The sequence below is a fragment of the Arvicanthis niloticus genome, chromosome 14 (assembly GCF_011762505.2).
Source record: "Arvicanthis niloticus isolate mArvNil1 chromosome 14, mArvNil1.pat.X, whole genome shotgun sequence".
NCBI lineage: Eukaryota > Metazoa > Chordata > Mammalia > Rodentia > Muridae > Arvicanthis > Arvicanthis niloticus.
The window spans coordinates 52,883,193-52,903,775 of NC_047671.1; the positions used below are offsets into that span (position 1 = coordinate 52,883,193).

General features: G+C 44.5%; 1 protein-coding gene across 2 annotated transcripts; it reads left to right on the forward strand.

Annotated features, from left to right (window-relative positions):
• Positions 1–176: 176 nt before the first annotated feature.
• Nme5 (NME/NM23 family member 5) lies at positions 177–16,850 on the forward strand. Of its 2 annotated transcripts, XM_076912838.1 has the most exons (6): positions 177–728; positions 6,200–6,405; positions 8,061–8,161; positions 9,957–10,075; positions 15,415–15,534; positions 16,135–16,850. In XM_076912838.1, the coding sequence occupies exons 1-5, from the start codon at positions 600–602 to the stop codon at positions 15,493–15,495; spliced, it is 636 nt and encodes a 211-aa protein (XP_076768953.1). In that variant the 5' UTR covers positions 177–599; the 3' UTR covers positions 15,496–15,534; positions 16,135–16,850. The 2 variants fall into 2 exon arrangements, with proteins under 2 accessions (XP_076768953.1, XP_034373528.1); XM_034517637.2 differs by lacking the exon at positions 16,135–16,850 and having other exon boundaries at positions 15,415–15,581.
• Positions 16,851–20,583: the final 3,733 nt, after the last annotated feature.

The window sequence follows — 20,583 nt, forward strand, 5'->3', positions numbered from 1 at the left end:
TGGGAGGCAGAGGCAGGTGAATTTCTGAGTTCGAGGCCAGCCTAGTCTACAGAGTGAGTTCCAGGACAGCCAGGGCTACACAGAGAAACCCTGTCGGAAAAAAAAAAAAAAAAAAAAAACGCGGCTAGGATTGGACCTCTGCAGCCACCGTAAGGAAACCAGCTTCGGGTCTCTTAGCAACGGGCTTTGACAACACCTGAACAGACGTGAGTGCAGCCTGGGAGGGTTGGGAGAATCCTGCGTGGAGATTTCCCGAGGACTTGGGGGCCCTGCCTTCCTGTCATGACTAAGCTTGGACAAAGTGGTCCCTACGGGGTGGGGACCCTTTCTAGGGCAGCCAGGTAGGGGCCTTCCCCTTCCCCTGGAGAGCGACACTGGTGTCATCCATCCTCCAGCCTCAGTCAAGCAGCTAGGGCTCCCTTTGAGTGCAGTGCAAGTCGTAATCTTTCAAAACTGCATGTAGAATGTAGTTTCCATTTTTATAAATTAATCAGATCTAGCACCAAATTTTGCTACAGGCTGATTTGGGGACGGGGACTCGTGTCGTTGCTGTGCATAGCTGGTCAGGAGATTTGTAAATTGTACCAGGAAACTCCAGAATGGAGGTATCAATGCCCCTGCCTCAGATATATGTAGAAAAAACCCTAGCCCTTATCAAGCCAGATGTTGTTGACAAAGAAGAGGAGATACACGACATTATTCTGAGATCTGGATTCACCATTATTCAGGTAACTTCTGGCGTCTCTTTTGTTAGTTTTTGTTATACTTATATAAATGTAGCCACCCATTTAGATCCTTAGTAACATTAAGTTTACATTTCTAAATATAAAGGTTATATATAAACGGGCCATGTAAGCCCACGTACCTGTAAGGCCGTGGAGGCAGGTCAGCTATGTACTGACTTCTGAGTTCAGCCTGGGCTCTGGGAGACCTGTCTCAAAAACAAGTTACATGTAACAGAAAAGTCTTTCACACTTCAAAGGACATAGGATAAGACACCAAAGAAGCCAACTGCCTTTTCCTTCCCTTAACTTCCCCAGGTCAGCTCTAGGGAGAGGCAATGGCTTAACCACATTCTTTCTCCTGGGTGTTTCTAACACTCTGGGTCATTAAATCAGAATCTACTTCTCCCTTCTCAGTCATGTGCAATATTCCTGGGCATACTTTGGTTCCCAGTGTCAGTGGGTTTAGTTTTTGTTTTGTCTTTCCTTCCTTCCTTCCTTCCTTCCTTCCTTCCTTCCTTCCTTCCTTCCTTCCAAGAAAGGATTTCTATGTATAGTTCTGGCTGGCTTGGAACTCACTCAGTAGAACTAGGCTGGCCTGAAACTCATAAAGATCCACCTTCTCTTCCTCCCAAGTGCTAGGATTAAAGGTGAGCACCACCACACCCAGCAAACATTTAGTGTTTTAAGACCAATATTTCTTCTGTAGTTGGTAAACAGGGTCAAAGAAACCAGGCCCTCCAGAGGACAGTGAGAAATCTGCTTGGGTTCAACAGTGAGTCCCAGACCATCCTGAGACACAGGGATGCAGACCTTGGAAGTAGTGACATAGGCCTGTGATCCCAGACCTAGATAGAGTGAGACTGGAGGATCTTGAGTTCCCAACTCCCTTAGGCTTCACAGAGTTCTTAACTGTCCTCTAGTAGACAAGCTCTCCAGCTAAAAGACAAGTGTACAAATAGATGAAATAGAACTTTTGTAATATTATGTTTGACTTTTATTTGAACTACAATTCTAAGAGAATAAAACATTATTTTTATTCTCTTAAATGTCTGTATAGCTGAGTGTGGTGTTTTTAATCCCAGCACCGGAAAAGCAGAGACATATGTTTCTGTTGAGTTCAAGGCCAGTCTGGTCTCCATAGCAAGTTCCTAGCCTGCCAGGGTTACATAGTGAGACTGCCTTAAGATTTTTATATAGAATCATATCTAATTTTTTGCTGAGCAAGCAGAAGGACATGAATTTGAATCCCCAGCAACCATGTAAACGTCAGGTGTGATGGCAGTACCTGTATGTAATCTCGGTGCTGGGGCTGACAAGCTCACTAGTCTTGCCAACTTGGTGGGCTTGAGGTCAGTGGGAGACACAAAGTGGTGAACAACTGTGGCTGGCACCTGATGTGGACTCTGGCTCCACACACATGGCACCTGCACTCCCATGTGTGTATGCACACATACCCTAACAGACATGGGCATGTGTCACACACAGAGATGACATGGTAGAGAGATTTTTGACAGAGTTGAGATGGTACAGGAAATACTCAGGTAAACACAATGTCTTTAATAAATGTTGTTCCAAAAACTGAGTACTTTTTTTCTGGGATAACTCTAAATGGATCTAAACATTTAAAAATTAAACTTCTAGGTGGGGCCAGGGTGTAGCTTAGTGCCAGAGCACAGGTTTAGCATGTATGAGGCTGTGAGTTCAATCCCTACCATCCTTCTCAGTCAAAAATAGTAAATCATGTTTGTAGCTTCTTCTAGAAGAAGAAAATGGATAAACAAACATCTGAGGAAAAAAAGATTCCTAAAAATCTAGGTTCTCAGCCAGGTGATTATGGCACATGCCTTTAATCCCAGCACTTGGATGGCAGAGGCAGGTAGATCTCTGAGTTTGAGGCTAGCCTTTTCTACAGAGTTAGTTCTAGGACAGCCAAGACTTAACAAACCCTATCTTAAACAAACAAACAAAGAAACAAACAAACAATTCAGGTTCTCCTGGATGGTGAGGCTCAGTTGGTGGAACGAGTGCCTAGCAAGTATAAAACCATGTTTTCCATTGTCAGCAGTGCACAAAACCTGAAGTCCCCGTATTTAGGGGGCTGAAGCAGGAGGACCAGAAGTTTAATGAGGTCGTCTGCAGCTGTATAGTGAGTTTGAGGCTAACCTTGGCTACATGACACTCTTTGTCTAAATAAACAAAGTGAACAAGGAAGTCTCTTGATACATAGTCCAGGATGTCCTCCAACACAGGTGACCTCCTGTCTCTCCTTCATGAGAACTAGGATCAAGGTGTTCCCCTGTGCTTTCTTTTCTGAGAGGACTTCATTGTGTAGCCCATGTGGCTTTACAATTACGATTATTCTGCTACAGGCTGCTGAGGGCTGGGATCACACATGCTGTACCACCCACTATGCCTGGCTTAAGTTAAATTTGGTAGGTTTTTAATTTTCAGAAAAGTGAGGGAGCTCTAACTTCTGTACCTTGCACACTTAAGATGTTTAAAGTTGTTTGTTTGTTTTTGACTGTTAAGACAGGGTTTCCCTGTGTAACCCTGGCTATTCTAGAACTTGCTCTATAGACCAGGCTGGCCTCGAACTCAAAGTACTAGGGTTAAAGGTGTGTGCCACCACTGCTTAGCTAAGTCCTTTTTTAAAAAGAGCTTTATCTTTATGTGTGTGTATGTGGTGTGGTTATATGTGAGGTTGTGGTTGCTTGTGGTCGTGGATAGGGTAATTGGATATGAGTGTGTGTTGTGTGGCATGGTTAAATATTCGGGGAGGTGTAGAGGTGTGTGTATGTGGTGGTGGTATGTAGATGTGTGTGTGTGTTTATGTGTGTATGTAGTGGTGGTATGTAGATGTGTGTGTGTTTATGTGCATGTGTGTTGTTGTGTGTGTGTGTTTATGTGTGTGTATTGTGTGTGTGTATTGTGTGTACAAGTTACCTCAGGCCCCAGTCCTTACCTTTTTTGTTGTTTAGAACAGGCTCTCTTGTTTGCTACTGGAAAATGGAGGCTAACTGGGTCATAAGCCTCTAAGGTGCCTCGACTCCATCTACCCTCTCTATAGTATACAGGGGTTACAAAGGCACTCTGCAATGTTGGCCATTAGGAAAATTTCGGGGATCCAAACCCAGGTCCTCACGTTTGAGCCACCAACAGTTCTCTGCTCACTGAGCCATCTCTCTAATTTTAAGTCCATAGTAAAAATAAAACAACAACAAAAACCCTCCACTGACAACAGACCTTGTAATTAAGTGGCTTGCCTTTACTATAAATTAAAACTCAAGCTGGGCGGTGGTGGCGCACGCCTTTAATCCCAGCACTTGGGAGGCAGAGGCAGGTGGATTTCTGAGTTAAAGGCCAGCCTGGTCTACAGAGTGAGTTCCAGGACAGCCAGGGCTACACAGAGAAACCCTGTCTCAAAAAACCAAAAACCAAAAACCAAAAAAAAAAAAAAAAAAAAAAAAAAAAAAAATCCCAGCACTTGGGAGGCAGAGGCAGGCTGATCTCTGAGTTTGAGGCCAGCCTGGTCTACAGAGTGAGTTCCAGGACAGCCAGGGCTACACAGAGAAATCCTGTCTCGAAAAAACAGAAAACAAAAAACAAAAGAAACCTCAAGAGCCTGGCATGGTGGCACACACCTTTAATCCCAGCACTCAGGAGGCAGAGGGAGATGGATCTGTGTGAGTTCCAGGCCATCCCAGGAACTCAAAACAACAACAACGTAGCAAGCAAACAATTAGTAGACCCTTCTGTCAGCAGTGAACAGTAGACTGGTCGGCTGTGGTCTATGCTGTTGCTGCCACCACAGTGATGTCTTTGTTTTGTTTTGCTTTAATTTTTTCACAAAATATATATTACATCAGTTGTACCATTGAAACGATTTTTAAGGTACAATTTACGGCCTTAAATACACTCACATTGTTTTGTGGCCCTCAACACTAGTCATCTGTATTTGCTCATCTCAAGCTGGAGCGGTGAACTTATTTTTTTTTTTTAAGATTTATTTTTTTATTTTATGTGAATTGGTGTTTTGCCTGCATGTATGTCTGTACGAGGGTGTCAGATCTCCTGCAACTTGAGTTTCAAAGAGTTGTGAGCTCAAGAAACTATTTTATCCCAGCTATTTTATACCATTGAAATTAAGGATGTTTTAAAGGTTTGTCTGTTTGGCTTTATTGTGGTGGATTCTTGGAAAGCTCTGAAAACTTCTCCCTCTGTCCAGCAGGTGGCAGACGTTTCCTTGTCAAAAACTCTTGAGTTCTATTGCACGGATTTGGTATTGATGTTTCTCAAACTAATTTCAAATGATTTTTTAAAATGAGACTGATCTCATTTTAAAGCAACCACATTGTTTTTGCATTGACTTTAAAGATGAACTCTAAATTTTTAAAATGATGCTGCAGGAGCTAGCACACCTGAAGAAAGGGCACATGGCTGTTGGGCATGCGAGCAGTCTTCTGCTTAGGAGAGTAAGGCAGTAGGATTACACTGGCAGTCAGCCTGGGCTACATAATAAACCCTGTCTCAAAACAAACAAACAAACAAGCAAGCAGCTTGTATACTGGACATGGTGAAGCGGGGTGGACTCCTTATAAAGCAAGGAGTCATGTGAGATTTAGATTTCTTGGCAACTGGCTCTGGAATTTTTCAGAGTATTCCTTTGTGTGGTCTGCGGACTCCCTAGACCCTATAATACCATGTCTAGAGGTAGACTGATGTATATTGTTTCAGAGACAGGGTCTCTATAGCCCTAGCCAACCTGGAGCTCACTATGTAGACCAAGCTAGACTTGACTGCAGGGTGTAGGGTGTGGGGAGGAGGGAGAGTGACAGAGGTATGTGTGCATGGGTGATAGGAGATGGCATCAAATTTCCTGTAGCTGGAGTGCCAGGTGTCTGGTGGATACCCTACTTGTCATGTAGGTGCCAGGATTCAAACTCTCATCCTCGGGATTACTCAATAAACACTCTTTTAAAAAATCCTTTTATCCGGGTGCTGGTGGCACATATCTTTAATCCCAGCACTCAGAAAACAGGCTGTTGGATCTTTATGAGTTCGAGGCCAGCCTTGTATACAGAGTAGCCAGGGCTACACAGAGTGATCCTCTTCCAAAAAAACAAAACTAACAACAAAAGTTTTTCTGTTTACTTATGTGTGTTTACATATGTATGCATGCATGCACAGTAGATGTGTTGTGGTCTAAAAACCTGAGGGAACCCATTCTTTCTTCCCCATGTGTTGATTCTTGGGATTGAACTTAGAACCTTAGTCTTGGCAGCAGCCCAGGGATCCTTTTCTTTAAGTGGGATAAATACTTCCTCTGAGCGTATTTAATTACCATTTACTTTTTGTATAATAACGAAAGATAATTGCGGGCATGTGCCACCATACCTGGCAAGTTATTAATGACATCATGAGCTTCTGTTGAGGTGTCTCTTTAAATGCTTTTGTCCACTTTGTTTTGTTTACAGAGACGGAAACTACACCTGAGCCCTGAGCACTGTAGTAACTTTTATGTGGAGCAGTATGGGAAAATGTATTTCCCAAACTTAACAGCTTATATGAGCTCTGGACCTCTTGTTGCTATGATATTAGCTAGACATAATGCCATCTCTTACTGGAAAGAACTTTTGGGACCAGCTAATAGTTTAGTAGCCAAGGAGACACACCCGGACAGGTAATTTCCATCGAAAGTGGTTTGAGGGACTGGTGAGATGGCTCAGAGCACTGACTGCTCTTCTGAAGGTCATGAGTTCAAATCCCAGCAAACACATGGTGGCTCACAACCATCCATATGAGATCTGACGACCTCTTACAGGTCTGACTTAGCTGAAGACAGCTACAGTGTACTTATGTTTAATGAATAAATATGTAACAAACAAACAAACAAAAAAGAAAGTGGCTTGAGGGATTGAAGCTTACCTTAAAGAGTGAAAACGAAAGAAACATAAAGAAGCCAAGCCTGCCATCTTCACAATGGCTTCACATGCAGGCTTTCTGGCATGTGGGAGTTTCCTAAGTAAACTTTGGTCTGGTACATGTCAGTGAATTTGACATTCTCAACATTTCATGTCTATCTGAATACCCAATGCTACAGAAGGCGTTAGAGAACATCTCACTGATGGCTGGCTAGCCTTGCATTAAATTGCTTCTAAAGTAGGAGTTACTGATTAATTGATTTGTTTGTTGGTTGGTTGGTTGTTTTTTTCAGACAGGGTTTCACTGTGTTGCCCTGTGTTGTCCTGGAACTCGTTCTGTAGACCAGGCTGGCCTCAAACTCACAGAGATTCCTCTGCCTCAGCCTCCGAGTGTTTGGGATTAAAAGTATGCACTACCACTACCCTGCTTTGTTTATTTGTTTTAATAATTTTTGAGACCAGGTCTTGCTCTGTAGCCTAAGCTGGCCTATAATTGACTGTGTAGCCCAGGCTAGCTTTGAATTTGTGACGATCCTCCTACTTCAGCCACCCCCACTAACCCCACACCCCTCAAAATCCGTGCTGGGTTACAGGCATAAGCCACAACACATGACTATGAAGTGGGTGTTGTAAAATTACATTTTATTTATTGATTGCTTGTGGGCATTGTGTGTCTTGCCCATGTAAAGGTCAGAATACAACTTGTGGGATTTATTTTCCTCTCCTTTCTAGCGTGTGAGTTCCAGGACAGATCTCAGGTCATTAGGCTTGGTGGCAAGTGCTTTTAGCAGCTGAGCCAACTCTCTGATCCTGAAATAGGATTTGTAATGGGAAAATAAGAATTTTTAAAATTTGTTTTCTGGACATGGTGGTATCTACCTTTAACCTCAGGACTTCAGAAACAGAAGCAGGCAAATATGAGAGTTCCAGGCCAGCCAAGGATACATAGTTGAGAACCTCTCTCAGAAAAAAAAAAATCCATTTTTTCAACATGATCACTAGTTTCTAGAAATGAAATAGTTACTGCAGTTTTGAATTAATATTTTCTTTTCACTTCTCACAAAATACTTTCTTTACCTAGAGAAAGCCTGCTTCCACAGAGGATGCTACTGGCAAACAGAAATGCATTTGACCCTCCTCTAGGTAGATTAAAAGCTTCAGATTAAATTAGTGATGATTTGTCTTTAAAAAAATAGAAAAAGGCTGGCAAGATGGCTCAGTGGGTAAAGTGATTGCTGCCAAGCAGGAGGATCTGGATTTGAACTCAGGACCCATGCATGACCTGGAAGGAAAAAAACCACTCCCAGAGTAGTCCTCTGACCTCCACATGTGCCTCCTGCCTCTTCCAAGCTCTCTGATATACAGGAAGGAAAGTGTGAGAGAACGGAAAGACAGCGGCTGTAATTCTCTCTAGTTTAAGAGCGATCTATGGTACAGACGAGCTGAGGAATGCACTTCATGGGAGCAATGACTTCGCCGCCTCGGAGAGAGAGATCAGGTTCATGTTTCCTGAAGGTGAGTCTGCTGAGCCTGCTTTCTCCACTGCATCTCCAATTTGTTCGCCTCTTAAAGTTTGTTTTGTATCTTGAAAACATGGCTGGGAAAGAAGATAGAATTTTCCTCCAAACATGCTTTGGTGTATTCTCAGGTTGTGAGTCACTAAAACTTGAAGCTAGAAGGACCTGGGATGTAGCTCCGTTTGTAGAGAGTTTGCTGAGCTCCTGGGAGGTCCAGGGTTTAAATCCCAGCACCAGATAAAGTGGGGCATGGGGCCTACAGAGTGAATGAGGGCAGGAGGATCAGAAGTTCAAGTGTTAGCACTACTGGAAGCTAGCCTAGGCATCTCCAGACCTTACCTCACAAACAAAACAAAACAAAACAAAAAGCTTCTCAGCACCTGGGAGGCAGGCAGGATCTCTGAGTTCCAGGCCAGCCAGGGATACATAGAGAGACCTGACTCAATAATACACACGCAAAAACAGTGTTGGAGAGAAGGCTCAGCTCTTGCAAAGGACCAGAATTCAGTTCCCAGCACCCATATGGCAGCTCACCGAGGTTCATAACTCCAATTCCCGGGAATGCAACACCCTCTCTGACCCCCTGTGGCACTGAGTGCACAGCTGGTGCATGTACATATATGCAGGCAAAACATTCATACACATAAAATAAGTACGTATTTAAAGCAGTAACAAACAGAAAACAAGTCTTGAAGCCAAAAGTGGAAAAGTGAACACCACCTACAGAAGTACCCTGTGTCCCTAGGGAAGCTCTGAAGTGAGTTTCTTTGTTTCTTTCTTTCCTTCTCCTGAACTAGATATAGTCAGGATTGCTCTTCTCCTGTCCTGTTGTAATTCTTCCTAATTACCCATGAAGCTTCAGAACTGTGTTGGTCCGAGGAGGGTAAAAGAGCTAACAAATTAACCAGTAACTCGCACAGGCTGAGCTCTGTCTCCGCCCTGACTATTGCTCCTTTGTTCTGCACTCAGTAAACTTGTCTTTTTCCAAACAAAACAAGCCAAGAAAGTCTTGAGTCAATGTGAAAATGATAGTTCCACATCCTTTCTGGTTTCCTCCAATTTAAGGTCTTGAAGCCGGTGAGCCTTTAAAAAAGTAGATGTGCTGAGAAACAGTCCGTTGTCTTTACGTACTGGGGAGCAGACCGAGGGCTCCGTGCCAAGCAAACCGTTGCCAGTGAGCTGTTCAGGCCTCCTTTATTTACCTGTTTCTTTTTAAGATTATTTTATTTTTGTTTATGTCTATGTGAGTGTGTGCCACATGTGAGCAGATGGCCTCAGAGCCCAGAAGACATTGGATCCCTGGAGTTGGTTACAGACAGTTATGAACCACCGTACATGGATGCTGACATCTGAATTTGGGTCCTCTGGAAGAAAAATTGACCTTAACCATTGAGCACTCTCCCTACCCCCCCGCCCCCCCTTTTTTTTTTTTAAATTTTGAGACAGGCCTGTATGTCTTGGCTGACCTTGAACTACGATCTTTGTGCCTCCACCTCTGAGCGCTGGGATTTCAGGCCCGTACTGCAGCCTGACTTTCCAGTCTTCTGTTTTGAGGCAAGGTCTCAATATGCTAGTGAGTCCTAGCCAGCCTGGACTACAGTGAGACTCTATCAGATAGCCGGTAATAATATCAGTTGTGATACTTTAATAATAAGTGGAACGATGTAAAGCTCAAATTTAAAGCTCATGCGTGTCTCATGACAGTTAAAGGCCTTGCAGGCATCACTTTAATGGCTGTATAATGTTTGATCACGTATATTTGCTTGTTAGTGAGAACTTGTTTGCATTTGCAGTGATCATCGAACCGATTCCAATAGGACAAGCTGCTAAGGACTATTTAAATTTGTACGTAGCGCCAACCCTACTTCAAGGACTCACGGAGCTTTGCAAGCAAAAGCCAGCAGATCCTTATGTAAGATACCTTTTAATTCTTACTAGAGAATACTTACAGTCTGTGGTTTTTATAACTGTAAATTTGCTTGTTTCTGAGACAGTGTCTCACTATGTAGTCCTAGCTGTTCTAGGGCTCACTGTGTAGACCAGGCTGGCCTCAACCTCACAAAGATCTACTTGCCTCTGCCTCCTGAGGGCTGGGATTAAAGACACCACCATGTCTAGCTAATATTTATTCTTTAAGTCTCAAGACTCTCAGGTTCTGAGGCTTGCTTGGGTTATGTGTTGACTCCATGGTAACCAAGCAGGACAATTTAGTGAGACACTGTCTCAAAATAAATGTTTAAAAAGGTGGGCCGGTCATTGTGGCCAGTGCCTTTACTCCTAGTACTTGGGAGGTAAAGTCAGGCAGATTTCTGTGAAGTCAAGGTTTGTCTGGTCCACATAGTGAATTTCAGGTCAGTCAAGGCTATCTAGTGAGACCCAGTACAAGTCACCCCCTCAGTGGTGTGTGTTGGGGGGCTGGGGAGGGGCTGGAGAGACAGGCAAAGCACTTACTGTGCAATCCTCTTGATCTAGGATTCCACAGGATGTAAGTAGAGAATTAGCTCCCGAAAGTTGTCCTCTGACCCCCACAGGTGCACTCTGGCCTGTGAGCCTTAGAGCAACAACATACATGCCATTAGGGGGTGTGGTTTATAGCAGGGCACTTGCTGGGCACAGCCAAAGCGGTGGGGCTTCACTTTGTGGTGGTTTGAATATGCTTGGCCCACGGGAAGTGGCACTTTTAGGAGGTGTGGCCTTGTTAGAGGAAGTGTGTCAGTGTCACTGTGGAGTTGGGGCTTTAAGGTCTCATGGTGGTACAGCATCCAGTGTTCAGGAGACAGAGGCATGCAGATCTCTGAGTTCAAGGACAGTCTACAGAGCCAGGACAGTCAAGCTTAGGAAGTGAAGGAAATCATTGAAAACAGGAAACTTGTGAAGATGTAAAGAACAAGGGGGCAGCCCCAGCAAGCAGCAGAACTCGGCTTCAGACATGGGCTCTGGCTTTAGAGTCCAGAATAGAAGGGTTACTGGGACAATGGATGCTGGTTGGCTGGAGCTAAGAAATCAGCGGTGGTACTGGTTTTGAAGGTATGAATAGCAGCTGAAGCTTGGCACTGGGAGAGGCCAGGAAAGGTGACATTGGTGAAGGTGCAGCCTCAGTGGCCTCTGAAAGCCCAAAACTATATGGGTCATGGAAAGAGGTTGAGGCTTGGCACCAGGAAGACAGCCTCCTCCTGGCTGCCTGCAGAACACAGTTCCCTTCTGCTGCCTGCAGCTTAAGATGTAGAACTCTCAGCTCCTCCAGCACCATGTCTACCTGCATGCTGCCATGCTTCCTGCCGTGATAACACTTAAGTGGGGCTGGCTTACAGGTTCTGAACCTCTGAACCTGTAAGCCAGCCCCACTTAAGTGTTAGCCTTTATAAGAGTTGCCTTGGTCTTGTTATCTCTTCACAGCAATGAAACCCTAAGACAAGTTTCCAACACACACACACACAAAGTTGTGTCTGACTTATTTCACTAAGTGTTTTATTAAGCAGCCAGTAGTGAGACGCGTGTGACACAACCCCATCCCTTCCACAAGGTGAATAGTGTCCTGTTATGTGCATATAGCATATTTTGTGTAGCCACAAGGATTAACTGCTCCTGTCTTTGACTAGTGTGTGTAGTGTTGCAGTATCGTTTGTGGACCACGATTGATGTGTGTCAGTGTATATACAGTTATGGGCTCGGCCATTGTTACTGGAATTACTGCTCAGCTCTGTCAGGGACCACCCAATCTTTCCCACGTGTGGCTGTTCCATTCTACCTTCCCATCTGCACCGTATGAGGGCCCCGGTCTTTTTGCACAGCCATCACTTGCTTGTCTCTGTTGTTTTGCTTGCTCACTAACAGCTACCCTAGTAGATGTGACAATGGCTGTCTTTCATATTCATGATTCTGAGAGCATCCTGCCAGGAGTGTGTGAGCCTTCTCTGGGAACTCTGTTCAGGTTCAAGTTCAACGTGTGTGTGTGTGTGTGTGTGTGTGTGTGTGTGTGTGTATGAACGCCTGTGAGTGAGAGAGAGACAGAGATACAGACAGAAAGAGGAGTATGTGAGTCTTCTCTGGGAACTCTGTCCAGGTTCAAGTTCAAAGTGTGTGTGTGTGTGTGTGTGTGTGTGTGTGTGTGTGTGTGTGTGTGTTTGCATGTGTGCATGAACACCTGTGAGTGAGAGACAGAGACACAGACAGAAAGAGAGACGGGGTTGGTGGTGGGGGAAGTCCTTTATAAAGCAGGCTGGCTCTGAACCTAGGTCCCTCTACCTCAGTCTCCCAAGTTCTGGGGTTACAGACTGGAGGAACCATAACTGATCTCGATCAGATTTGTTCCTGTGTGGGGTCACTGCCATCTGCAGCAAAGACAGTTTTACTTCTTCATTCCTAATTTAGATCTGTATTTAGTAGTTTTACAGGACGTAAGTAATAGCGTTTCAAGGTTTTCTGTTTTGATTTTGATTATTTATTTATTTACTATATAGTTTTAGGTTCACTTATTTGGTTTTATGTGGATGAGTGTTTTGCCTGCTTATATATCTGTGTACTGTATGCTTTCCTGGAGGCTGGAAAAGTCAGAAGAGGTCGTTGGGTTCCCTGGAACTGAAGTCAGGGATAGCGGAGAGCTGTGAGGAGACATGTGGGTGCTGGAAACTGAACCCAGGTCCTCCGCAAAACCAATGCGCGCTCTTACCAGCAGAGCCATCTCTCCAGACAAACTTTATTTATTTAATTTTGAGGCAAGATCTCATTCTGTAGCTCAAGCTGTCTTAAACCCTTTATGGGAAAAAAAAAAAAGATTATTTTTTTCTTTGCTTATTTACGGCGGCCTGTGTCTTCGGAGGCCAGATGGTATGAGACCTCTGGAGCTAGAGTTAGAGGTGGCTAATCTGCCTCACATGGGTGCTGGGAGCTGCACTCAGGTTTTCTGGAAGAGCTGGACAAAAGGCAAACTGCTGAGCCACCTCCCCAGCCCCAGGCCTCCGGGCGTGGCTCTCCTGGTTTAGCCTCCTGTGCCTTGAGTGGCCTGCCTTTCCTTTTCTTTTTAGACATGATCTTGCCATGCAGTGCAGGCTGGCTTTGGACTTTGCTATATTAGCTCAGACTGACGTCAAACTTGAGGTTATTCTCCTGCCCCTAGACCTCCCTCATCCCCTAGTGCTGAGATTACAGAAGTGAGCCACCATACCTGGATTCCATTTTCTTATTCTTTTTATTAGCATATAGTAATTATACACAATAATGAGTTTATTATGACATTTTCATACATGTACATAATATGGAGTGATTTGTTTTGGCTTATTTATTGGGAGTTTTTGTTTGTGGTTGGGGGACAGGCTTTCACTATGAAGCCCTGGCTGGCCTGTATTAGACAATGTATTGATCACAGTGTGTGCACAACCCCGTTTACTTGCTATTGTTCCCCCTGACCCACTTCCGCTGACCCCTTTCCTCTTTCCAGTTAGCCCCTGTGCTACTGTCTATCGTGTCTCTCTGTTTCTTTTGACTGACTGGTGAGGGTTTGTTTAAATGAGCAAAGGCGCCTCACCTGTGGCTGCATCACTAAGGACAATATTCCTCCCTCTCCATCAGCCATCAGCTTCTTGTGAATCCCAAGAAAGGGTGAGCCCTGTGTGACTTTCACCCTCCACTAAATTTTCTTTCTTCCTTTCTTTTTAAATTTTGTTTGTTTTTCTGGTTTCTGGAAATTGAACTCCAGACCCCTGGAAGATCTGCCAGTACTTTTAACTGCCAAGCCCTGTCTTTAGCCCCCCAAATTTGTCTAACAATTACATTTATTAATTTATTACTTATTCATGGTGTGTACCACAGCACACATATGGAAGGTGGAGAGGTCCTCTCCTTCTACCATGGGCGTCCTCAGTATCTTACTACGATCTTCAGGATTGATCCCAAGTACCTTCCCTCACTTACTACTAACATTATTTGCTTGTTTGTTTTGTGAAAGAGGATACTCTGTATCCTGGGGGTATCCTAGACTAACTGTGTAACCAAGGATGGCTTTTTTTTTTTTTTTTTTTTTTTTCCTGAGACAGGGTTTCTCTGTGTAGCCCTGGCTGTCCTGGAACTCACTTTGTAGACCAGGCTGGCCTCGAACTCAGAAATCTGCCTGCCTCTGCCTCCTAAGTGCTGGGATTAAAGGCGTGCGCCACCACTGCCCAGCTCCAAGGATGACTTTAAACTCAGATCTTCCTGTTTCTACCTCCCAAACGCTGGGATTACAGTTGTGTGCCAGTTTACCAGGTCAAACCCAAGGTCAAAGCCTTTGGGATCAAACCCAAGGCTTTGTATTTAATAGGCAAGCATTCTCTCAACTAGACAATTCCCAGATCCTATCTTTTTTGTTCTTAAAAATATTTAGTTACATTTATTTATTTTATTTTGTGTGTGTGTGTGTGTGTGTATATGTCTGTTTGTGTCTCCAGAGGACCTTTATTTTTATTCTTTGGCTTCTTTGGGTTTTTGTTTGTTTGTTTGTTTTGTTTTGTTTTTGTTTTTTGTTTTTTCAAGACAGGGTCAGACTGTGTAGCCTTTACTGTCATGGAACCCACTCTGTAGACCAGGCTGGCCTCAAACTCAAAGATCTGCCTGCTGTGCTGAGATCAAAGGTGTGTGCCACCACTGTCCCGCTGTTTCATATGTTTCTTATTTACTCTGTCCAGGTTGCCCACAAAACCTAAAAGACTTGAGGGTATATGCTCTCTCCTCCTGCTTTAGTTCCTCATCACCGGGCTTGTTATGGGGTTCATTTAGATACAACATAACTCAAACACCAGGTCAACATAACTCCAACATCAGGTCAGACAGAAAACAAAGATGTATTGTAACCAAGCCGCTACTGATCCATCAGCAAAGAAGAGCAGACTGAGGAGCTGAACTGCAGCGCCCCCACCCCACCCTGAGTGCACCTTTAACCTCAGCACTCAGGGAGCAGAGGCAGCTAGATCTCCAGGAGTTCAGGGCCAGCCTGGTCTACATAGTAAGTTCCAGATAGCCTCGGCTGTGAGACCCTGTCTCAAATTTTTTTTTTTTTTTTGGTTTTTCAAGACAGAGTTTCTCTGTGTAGCCCTGGCTGTCCTGGAACTCACTCTGTAGATCAGGCTGGCCTTGAACTCAGAAATCTGCCTGCCTCTGCCTCCCAAGTGCTGTCAAATTTTTTTTAAAATGATTTTTAATTTTTCAGTTGATAGGCTCATTACACATCGAAAGGAAATATTTAAATGTTTGTTAACTTAAGTTTTTCTTTTTCCACAGATCTGGCTCGCTGATTGGCTGGTGAAAAATAATCCCAACAAGCCTAAACTTTGTCATTTCCCAGTGACAGAAGAGCCTTAGTCTACTCCTCAGAGCAAGTGCCAAGTTAGCTACCTTACTGTAAGAAGCTGCGCACCAGTTCTTTACATTAAAAACACATCTGTGTCTTTGTGTGGGTATCTGTTTGGCCATGAGTGCAGGAACCTGAGGTGCCGGAGCCCTGGGTCCTGTAGAGCTGGAGGTACAGGTAGTTGAGAGTCACCTGGCAGGAGTTTTGGGAGCCACGCTTGGGTCTTCTGCAGGAGTGTATACATTCTTTGCTGCTACTAAGCCATTAATTAATTAATTAATTTTTGTTTTTCAAGACAGGGGTTCTCTGTGTAGCCCTGGCTGTCCTGGAACTCACTCTGTAGACCAGGCTGCCTCAGACTCAGAGATCTGCCTGCCCCCGCCTCCTGAGTGCTGGGAGTAATGTCGTGTGCCACCACTGCCACTAGTATAGGACTTTAAACCCAGTACCCAAAAGACAGAGGAAGGTAGATTTCTGCGAGCTTGAGGCCAGCCTGGTCTACATAGTGAAATGTTCTTTTCTTCTTCTTCATGTTATTATTATTATTAGTTTTATTATACAGTTCTGCTCATGGGACAGAGGGCTTTGCACATGGCACCTAAAGCTCTTTCTACCCACAAGATAGATCTTAGTTCTTCTTTATTTTTTAGATTGGGTCTAACTAAGTTGTCCAGAGTGGCCTTGAACTGACGACCCTCCTACCACAGCCTGGATCACACCGTGGATCAGGTTGAGTTGAAATTATCAAATATATTTTGAGAAGTTTGCACACCAGAATACTGACCTGCTCTCTCACAGTCAGCTCCTTGTAGGAACGACTTAGATTGAACTATGACCGAACATGGCTCAGGTCTCAGCTGCTGTTTCCATCACCTCAGTTGCTCTTGGGTCTTTCTCCTGTTGACTCCCTCACCATTAGCAACAGCCAAGTTTACTCTGTGCCTCTGATGGAGACAATACAGTGTCTTTGAAAACTCTGAAATCATGGACTTTCAGGCCTACAGAAAAGCTGGCTTCAAAGTAGAGTCCACTGGTTTCTGGCACTTTCAGATACAGACTGTGGGACGACTTCTGACTTCACCAAAGACATGCCTACAGAAGACCTCTGCTCAGACAGGCTCCTTTCCTCTTAACTGGCTCACTGATCCTCCTGGAATGGAAGGCTAGAGTTCTGCCTTTCCCTTTCTCATCCAAATCAAAGGCTGAAGAGGCTGCCCGGCAGTGACTGATGCCTTTTGTTCCCAGACCAAATTGTTTTTTATAGCCCACCCCCTGCCACTGCCATCCGCTCCAAGGGGAGTCTGGTCCCAGGCTCCCTGAGCAGCAGCTGTGTGTGATGGTGCTCACCTCGGAGGAGGAGGAGGAGGAGGAGGAGGAGGAGGAGGAGGAGGAGGAGGAGGAGGGAGAGGAGGAGGAGGAGGGGGAGGAGGAGGAGGAGCGACTAGCAGACAGATGGCGGGTAATCTGGCCAACACCCTCAGCACTGGAATAACACAAACCGCCATTTCTTCCCGACTTGCCTCGTCAGCATTTCAGGGCTGAGGTGGGGAACTGCTTCTCAAGGGTCTGGCTTCCTTAGGGCTCAACATTCCCATCTCCTATCTGCTTTCGAACTGTGCTCAGTGAGCCTGAGCCTCGTCACCTCACGTGACCTTACAGGCGAGGACAACAGGAGAAGAGGATCCCCATCCACAGACTGGACATACTCTAAGCCAGCTGCCCTGGACTTCCGAAATGTCAAGGTTCCTCAGCCCAGCTCCAGTGTGGTGGTTATGAGGATCCCAGATTCAGGTTTATTTTAGCTTGACCTGTTTTCATTTTTACAGATATGGGCTCAGTATACAAAGAACAAACCATATTCATTCTTTCATGCCTTTCAAGGGTGGTTAAAAAAAATTATACGTGAGAGAACACAGAATATGTCCTAAATGAAGTCAGGTCATAGTATTAAGGTCATTATCCCATCAGTGAGCTCACAGTATTGTCCATTTTTCTAAAATGGAGGCAGGAAACCTGCCTCTTCTTGTAGATTGGCACACGGATTGCTCTAAGCCTTGGGCGCCTACCCATTTGATCTGGATCTTTTGATGGAGTCCAAGCCTTTGCATGTTCTCTGTTCAGACAGTATCTTAGGTATCCCGGCTCTGTTCCTGTTCCTTCTGCTTTAGCCTCTTGAATACTGGAATTATGGGCCTGAGCCACTACACCCATTTAGTGTGGGTGGTATGCAAATGCCACGGTGCTGTGGAAGTCAGCGGGCTTTCGGGAGTTAGTTCTCTCTTTCTATCATGTGGACTCTGGGGACCCTCGAGTCTTCAGGCTTGGTAGCAGGCACCCTCACCCTCTGATCATCTGTCTTACCAGCCCCATTTTCATTTTTTGTCTCCCCCAACACCGTTTTCATTTTTATTTTTGTTTATTTCTCCTTTTCTCTATTTTTCTTCCTCTCCTCTTCTCCCTTTTCTTCTCTCTCTCTCTCTCTCTCTCTCTCTCTCTCTCTCTCTCTCTCTCTCTCTTTCTGTCTCTCTCTCTCAGTGTCTCATGTATCCCAGCACTGCCCAGACTCCACATGCATAGAAGATAACCTTGAGCTCCTGGTTCTCCCGCTCTGCATGCTGGGATTGCAAGAGTGCAGCAGTACCTCTAGGTTATGTGGTGCTGGGTGTCAAGCCCAGGAGTTCCTGCATGCTGTGTACATCCCAGCCCCACCATGACTTCTACATAGTTGTTACAAGGCTGTGAAATACTCATGTCACAGAGTAGAGGAGATAAAACCCATATGTATAGGGATATAGCTCAGAGTTTTCCCAGTAAGCATCAAGCACTGGGTTCAATACAGTACCACATAAAGCTGGGCATGGCGACATGCTTGGGAGGGAAAGGCAGAGTCTGGCAGCTCACGCTCTTTATTATCTCAGTTAGATATCAAGTTCCAGGCCAACCTGAGATACATGAGAGCCTGTCATAAAATAATAAAAACAGTGTCCTGGGGCTGGAGAGATGGCACAGCAGTTAAGAGCACTGACTGCTCTTCCAGAGGTCCTGAGTTCAATTCCCAGCCATCACATGGTGGCTCACAACCATCTATAATGGGGTCTGATGCCCTCTTCTGGTGTGTGTCTGATGAGAACAACAGTGTACTCACATAAAACAAGTAAATCTTAAAAAACAAAACAAAACAAAACAACAACAAAAAAATAGTGTCCTGATATGTTTCTTAGGGGACTCAAATTGAGTGATGTCCTAGTTAAGGTTACTATGGCTGTGACAAAACACCATGACCAAAACAACTCTGGAGGAGAGAGTTTATCTCTGCTTACACTTCTAGATAACTGTCCATCCTGTCCATCAAACAGGGCAGGAACCTGGTCAGGAGCTGATGCAGAGGCTGTGGAGGGTGCTGCTTACTGGCTTGCTCCACATGGCTTGCTCAGACTTTTTCTTTCTTTCTTTCTTTCTTTCTTTCTTTCTTTCTTTCTTTCTTTCTTTCTTTCTCTCTCTCCCTCCCTCCCTCCCTCCCTTCCTTCCTTCCTTCCTTCCTTCCTCCTTCCCTCCCTCCCTCCCCATCTCTCTCTTTCTTTCTTTTCTTCCTTCCTTTCTTTCTCTCCCTTCCTCCTCCTCTCCCCCCCTCCCCTTCCCCCTCCCACTTTCCCTCCCTCTCTTTTGTTGTTTTTGAGACAGGGTTTTACTGTGTAACCCTGGCTGTCCTGAAACTCACTCTGTAGACCAGGCTGGCCTTGAACTCAGAGATCTACCTGCCTCTGCCTCCCAAGTTCAGGAAGTGCACTACCACACCCAGCCAGCCTGACTTCATTTAGAACCCCAGTCTGCCAGCTCAAGGATGGCACTACCAACAATTGGCTGGACCCTCCCCCATTAATCATTAATTAAGAAAATGCCTTACAGCTTTATTTTATGGAGGCATTTTCTCAATTGAAGTTCCTTTCTTTCAGATAACTCTAGCCTGTGTCAAGTTAACATAAAACCAGCCAGCACAAGTGGTCCCTGCCTATGTCAAGAATCAGGATTAGGAAGTGAAAAGATGGGTCAGCAGTTAAAAGCATTAGCTGCTCTTGTCGAGGACCCAGGTTTGATTCTCAACACCCATATGACATATAGATCACAGTCTATAACTGCAGTCCCATGGGGTCCAGTGCCCTCTTCTGGCTGGCCTCTTTGGGCATCAGGCAACTATTTGGTGCACAGATAGGTATGCAAGCAAAACACCCATACACATAAAAGTTTGAAATGAAAACAAAACCAAAAATCAGGCCTAGTGAGATGGCTCATTGGGTACAGTGGTTCTTCTTAAGCTTCGGAGCCCCAGAACCCCCATCAAAGCCCTGTGTGAAATCATGAAAGTGACACGTAGGCTGCAGTGAAGACCTCTTCCCGAGAAGCCCATGGCCTCCATCACCATTTTCTTTGGCAGGTGATAGAGCTCATGTAAATTCCTTTGAAATTTGTTCATGTTTGCGCTGACACTTTCTCAGTCTTCATCTTTGCTACTGCTCAAATATGTGATTTGCTCAGGCTGTTTAACAGCTTTGTCATGAGGGTCCCAAAACGAAACAGAAATCGTCCCACTTATGTGTATGAAACTTTTATCTCTGCTTGCCAACTTTGGGGAATTAATGTCTCTCATATCATTCCACACACATACATATGTATGTATATACATGTATATATACATATGTATATACATACATATATGCATATTTATACATGTATACACGCATACATATACACATATATACATATATATATGGAATAACATTACAAAACATTAAATGAGCTCATTTATTTCTCAAAAAAAAAAAAAAAAAAAAAAAAAACAACCTTAAATACATAAAAAAAAAAAAAAAAAAAAGTAGAGCCGGGCAGTGGTGGCACACGCCTATAATCCCAGCACTTGGGAGGCAGAGGCAGGTGGATTTCTGAGTTTGAGGCCAGCCTGGTCTACAGAGTGAGTTCCAGGACAGCCAGAGCTATACAGAGAAACCCTGTCTCGAAAAACCAAAAAAGAAAAAGAAAAAAAAAAGTAGAATAAGGGATTGGTTGCACATGACTAACTGCTAAAAGCAACTTAAATTTAAAAT